Source organism: Moschus berezovskii, chromosome 22 (assembly GCF_049115385.1).
Source record: "Moschus berezovskii isolate FMDL1 chromosome 22, NW_MosBer_1.0, whole genome shotgun sequence".
Classification (NCBI taxonomy): domain Eukaryota; kingdom Metazoa; phylum Chordata; class Mammalia; order Artiodactyla; family Moschidae; genus Moschus; species Moschus berezovskii.
Genome location: NC_142481.1, coordinates 48,836,068 through 48,842,067, shown reverse-complemented (window position 1 = coordinate 48,842,067; position 6,000 = coordinate 48,836,068). Strand labels below are relative to the sequence as shown.

The following is a 6,000-nucleotide window of genomic DNA, read 5'->3' as shown; positions in this document are numbered from 1 at the left end:
TTTGCTGTATGGCTCAGGGAACTCAAACAGGGGCTCTGTATCAACCTAGAGGGGTGGGATGGGGAGGGAGATTCAAGAGGGAGGGCACATATGTACACCTATGGCTGATTCATGTCTATGTTTGACAGAAAACAACAAATTCTGTAAAGCAATTCTCCTTCAGTTAAAAAATAAATAAATTTAAAATAGTATGAAAGGAAAAAGGCCCAAAATTGTTAATAGCAACTTTATTGTTTCACTGGTGAAAAAAAACCGTAACTGTATGATGCATTTCTCCCTAAATTTACAACAATGAAGGTTATACATAAATTATATAGATCACAAATTTTCTATTTTATACTATTTAGAACAAAATTATTTTGATAAATATGTCCAGAAGACAACATAAGTTCTTAATAGATGGCTGAGTCCAAATATGCAAAATATAGCTTCTGGTTTAGACCATGGTGCTTTAAAATCCTCAAACATGCATTAATATACTCTAATTTTAGGGAAAATATTACACATGGCCTGATCTTGCATTTTGGGAGAAGTCCAAGCTGAATTTCACATACAGTATTCCTTTCCTCTAAATTAATTTCAGAACAAAGATACTTTCAGGTTAGTACTTCCAAGGAATGAAGGAAATTATACACTCAACAGTGAAACAAAACAGAAAAAAACAGAAGGGGTGCTTCATTAGTAACAGAGATAAGTGGGGGTTTTTTGGCTTTTTTTTTGTTTCTTTTAAACAGATCACAGGAATTTTAAATAGCAGATCAATCATGCTACTTAGGATGAGCAGACAGACCTGAACACTTATGAAGTGAATAATTTCATTAAGGTCTTGAAGGTGAGTGTCCGGAGGTGCTGGGCAAAACACACCACAGGTAAGAAACGGGAAACCTACCTCAGCATTTCTGAAAGGCACAATCTATGGAAGGGAAGCCTAGTATAATAAAACCCTTACTGGATGTGCATGGGAAGGAGGATGGTGAGTCTGACTCCTTTTTAAAGGATGAGACCCTCATAAATTGGCCCTTCAGATTCTGGTGATTCCCGCCTCAAGCGCAAATGCTCCAGTGTGTTATGAAAATGTTTGTTAATCTGCTCTGTTTCTTCACTGGATTCAAGATTTGGGAGGTCTTCTCGAATCTTTTGGATAAGCTGATTCAAAACCTGAATAGTGACCTATAAAAGAATACATACAATTTCACAATCAAGTATGTACCATAAAAGATAATGTAATTTAATATGAACATCTTGAAGAGCTTTTGTTACTCTTAGAAGTTATCAGAATAATTATGGAAAAAAAAAGAGATATGAGAACATGATCCCTGGCTTCAGGAACAACTATTGGCTATTCATCTAAAACATCAACAAACAAAACAAAAAATACTTAATGGAAAAACAGAACTTCATAAACCAGTAAAAGAACAAAAGCAAAATTTTATTTAACCAATAAATATTGATCAATCCTTTATTTGGGAATTACTCTATACTTGTGATAAATACTATTCAGCATTTGTAAATTCTTTTTTATTTCTTAAACAGAGAGTGACTGGTTCCAAATCGGGAAAGGAGTAACTTAAGGCTGTATATTGTCACCCTGCTTATATGCAGAGTACATCATGAGGAACGTTGGGCTGGAAGAAGCACAAGCTGGAATCAAGATTGCCAGGAAAAATATCAATAACCTCAGATATGCAGATGACACCACTCTTATGGCAGGAAGGGAAGAAGAAATATAAAGAGCCTCTTGATGAAAGTCAAAGAGGAGAGTGAAATGTTGGCTTAAAACTCACCATTCAGAAAACTAAGATCATGGCATCTGGTCCCATCACTTCATGGGAAATAGATGGGGAAAGAGTGACAGACTTTATCTTTGGGGGCTCCAAAATCACTGCAGATGGTGACTGCAGCCATGAAATTAAAAGACACTTACTCCTTGGAAGGAAAGTTATGACCAACCTAGACAGCATATTAAAAAGCAGAGACATTACTTTGCCAACAAAGGTCTGTCTAGTCGAAAATATGGTTTTTCCAGTGGTCATGTATGGATGTGATGGACTATAAAGAAAGCTGAGTGCCAAAGAATTGATGCTTTTGAACTGTGGTATTGGCTAAGACTCTTGAGAGTCCTTTGGACTCCAAGGAGATACAACCAGTCCATTCTAAAGGAAACTGGTCCTGAATATTCATTGGAAGGACTGATGCTGAAATTCCAATACTTTGGCCACCTGATGCGAAGAACTGACTCATTAGAAAAGACCCTGATGCTGGGAAAGATTGAAGGTGGGAGGAGAAGAGGACAACAGAGGATGAGATGGTTGGATGGCATCACTGAATCAATGGACATGAGTTCTGAGTAAACTCCACGAGTTGGAGATGGACAGGGAAGCCTGGCGTGCTGCAGTCCATGGGATCGCAGAGTTGAACATGACTGAGCGACTGAACTATTTTTATAAAATATTCATAAGCAAAAGAGATAAGAATTTTCTTGCACAGAGTAAGCTCTTTGAGATGCCATCCATACAGAGAGAGAACTTTAGAAAATGAAAGAGACCAACTAAGTGGATTCTCCAAACTCTGATCCTTGTAAACAAAAAAAGAAAGTATCAGAATGATAAACTTTTGTATGTGTCAAACCTAAGAATAGGAAAAGAAAATATTATTTCACTAACAACAAATTACTATTCACTTACCGCATCATTTTCCTTTTCATAAAAATAGATATATCTGTTCAGGATTTCTATAAAAAGTTGCACTTGTAGAGAGGGGTCCATGCACTGATTTGCTATTTTCAGAGCTTTCTTTAGGCATTCCATTACCCTTTTGCCTCCATGCAGCTAGAAAAAAGGCAGTGAGGAGTATTAAAGAAAGAATATTAAAGAGATAAATGAATTACAAATGTCCCATTTCACACAAATAAATAAACACACTACTATGGCTCTCTCATATTTTAAAAGGACACAAATTTAAACCCTCTTCACTTTCTAAAGTACACAGCAATATTTTAAAACAAATATATTGTTTTATATATATATATGTTAAATGTTTTATATTTATTTTGCATATTTTTAAAAGGAAGTGGTATAAACTTGTTATGTTGCAAAATCCTCAAAGTGGAGGCTTCACCACAGGATGTAACTCTCTATATATTACTGTTCATTTCATTTAACAAAACAAAGAAATTTCCTGTCAGGTTTCTAAGCACTCTACCTATTTCACCTCCAAGGCACAAAACCACAGAAGCTGTTCCCTATCAATGACCCTCTCTCCTGTAACACTGCTGGTCAGGAGTGACCTCCCATCTTACCTCCTCTCCATTTCTGTCTGTGTTTCTGCCAGACCAGAAGAGATGTGCACAGGTGCTCACAGCTCGGCCCTGATCAGGCTTCTTCAGAAGTTTGGATGCAGCAAGAGCACACTGAGTCCTCAAGGGTTCATGGTTTTCTTCACTGAAGCACTTCATCCTCTCAAAAGTACCAATGATCAAGGTGATGGCAGCCAGTTGTGCTTTGGAATCACTGATTTCATCTTCATACAGAGAAAATGCCTGGTGCACACAAAGCAGAAATGACCTGTAGAGACTATCTATCAGAGCATTTTCCAAAGTTATTTCCCATCAAAGCCTCATCCTGTGAGTAGTTCAGATCAGAATATACACGTGCCCTTGCCTGGAGAGTCACAAGACAAAGATACTGACAAGTTGCAACAAAAAAACTTGCTTTAACTTTTAATCCAGAGATTCCAAACTGAACTAACAAAGGGATTTTTTTTTTCTCATGAAAGTTTTACCATGACACACTTGAAAATCCTCAAGCTCACTGAAAGTATGAAAGGATTAGTTACTCAGTTGTGTCCAACCCTTTGTGGCCCCACAGACTGTAGCCCACCAGGTTCCTCCGTCCATGGGGTTCTTCAGGCAAGAATACCGGAATGGGGTGTCATTTTCTTCCTTCTCCAAGGATCAAACCCAGGTCTCCCACACTGCAGGCAGACTCTACCATGTGGGATACCAGGGAAGCAGTGTCCAATAATTCTGATCAATTTTTCTGCTCCAAACCAGTCCATAAAACTACAGTATTAGGAAGCACAGTATTTTCTATCAAGATGGTGGGAAAGGGGTGCTTATAAATTAAGAGGAAATCCACGTGTCAGTTCAGTTCAGTCGCTCAGTCGGGTCCGATTCTTTGCGACCCCATGAATCACAGCACGCCAGGCCTCCCTGTCCATCACCAACTCCCGGAGTTCACTCAAACTCACATCCATCGAGTCAGTGATGCCATCCAGCCATCTCATTCTCTGTCATCCCCTTCTCCTCCCGCCCCCAATCCTTCCCAGCATCAGAGTCTTTTCCAGTGAGTCAACTTGTCGCATGAGGTGGCCAAAGTATTGGAGCTTCAGCTTTAGCATCAGTCCTTCCAATGAACACCCAGGACTGATCTCCTTTAGGATGGACTGGTTGGATCTCCTTGCAGTACAATGGACTCTCAAGAGTCTTCTCCAACACCACAGTTCAAAAGCATCAATTCTTCGGCGATCAGCTTTCTTCACAGTCCCAACTCTCACATCCATACATGACCACGGGAAAAACCATAGCCTTGACTAGATGGACCTTGTTGGCAAAGTAATATCTCAGCTTTCTAATATGCTATCTAGGTTGGTCATAATTTTCCTTCCAAGGAGTAAGCGTCTTTTAATTTCATGGCTGAAATCGGCATCCGCAATGATTTTGGAGCCCAAAAAAATAAAGTCGGCCACTGTTTCCACTGTTTCCCCATCTATTTGCCATGAAGTGATGGGACCAGATGCCATGATCTTAGTTTCCTGAATGTTGAGCTTTAAGACAACTTTTTCACTCTCCTCTTTCACTTTCATGGCTTTTGAGTTCCTCTTCACTTTCTGCCATAAGGGTGGTGTCATCTGCATATCTGAGGTTATTGATATTTCTCCCAGCAATCTTGATTCCAGCTTGTGCTTCTTCCAGCCCAGCATTCCTCATGATGTACTCTGCATATAAGTTAAATAAGCAGGGTGACAATATACAGCCTTGACATACTCCTTTTCCTATTTGGAACCAGTCTGTTGTTCCATGTCCAGTTCTAACTGTTGCTGCCTGACCTGCATACAGGTTTCTCAAGAGGCAGGTCAGGTGGTCTGGTATGCCCAAGTCTTTCAGAATTTTCCACAGTTTATTGTGATCCACACCGTCAAAGGCTTTGGCATAGTCAATAAAGCAGAAATAGATGTTTCTCTGGAACTCTCTTGATTTTTCCATGATCCAGCGGATGTTGGCAATTTGATCCCTGGTTCCTCTGCCTTTTCTAAAACCAGCTTGAACATCTGGAAGTTCACAGTTCACGTATTGCTGAAGCCTGGCTTGGAGAATTTTGAGCATGACTTTACTAGCGTGTGAGGATGAGTGCAATTGTGCAGTAGTTTGAGCACTCTTTGGCATTGCCTTTCTTTGGGATTAAAATGAAAACTGACCTTTTACAGTCCTGTGGCCACTGCCAAGTTTTCCAAATTTGCTGGCATATTGAGTGCAGCACTTTCACAGCATCATCTTTCAGGATTTGAAATAGCTCAACTGGAATCCCATCACCTCCACTAGCTTTGTTCGTAGTGATGCTTTCTAAGGCACATTTGACTTCACATTCCAAGATGTCTGGCTCTAGGTGAGTGATCACACCATCGTGATTATCTTGGTCGGGAAGATCTTTTTTGTACAGTTCTCTTGTGTATTCTTGCCACCTCTTCTTAGTATCTTCTGCTTCTGTTAGGTCCATACCATTTCTGTCCTTTATCGAGCCCATCTTTGCATGAAATGTTCCCTTGGTATCTCTAATATTCTTGAAGAGATCTCTAGTCTTTCCTATTCTGTTGTTTTCCTCTATTTCTTTGATCGCTGAGGAAGGTTTTCTTATCTCTTCTTGCTATTCTTTGGAACTCTGCATTCAGATGCTTAATCTTTCCTTTTCTCCTTTGCTTTTCGCCACTCTTCTTTTCACAACT

General features: G+C 39.5%; 1 protein-coding gene across 1 annotated transcript in view; it reads right to left on the bottom strand.

Annotated features, from left to right (window-relative positions):
• Nucleotides 1–212: 212 nt before the first annotated feature.
• Nucleotides 213–6,000, bottom strand: part of VPS35 (VPS35 retromer complex component) — a 30,607-nt gene continuing 24,819 nt past the window's right edge. Inside the window, exons 15-17 of the mRNA XM_055412850.2 lie at nucleotides 3,299–3,538; nucleotides 2,685–2,828; nucleotides 213–1,170 (exon numbers count right to left, since the gene is read on the bottom strand). Of these exons, the coding sequence (XP_055268825.1) occupies nucleotides 991–1,170; nucleotides 2,685–2,828; nucleotides 3,299–3,538 (564 nt within the window). The 3' untranslated portion in view covers nucleotides 213–990. The remainder of the gene's footprint in view (nucleotides 1,171–2,684; nucleotides 2,829–3,298; nucleotides 3,539–6,000) is intronic.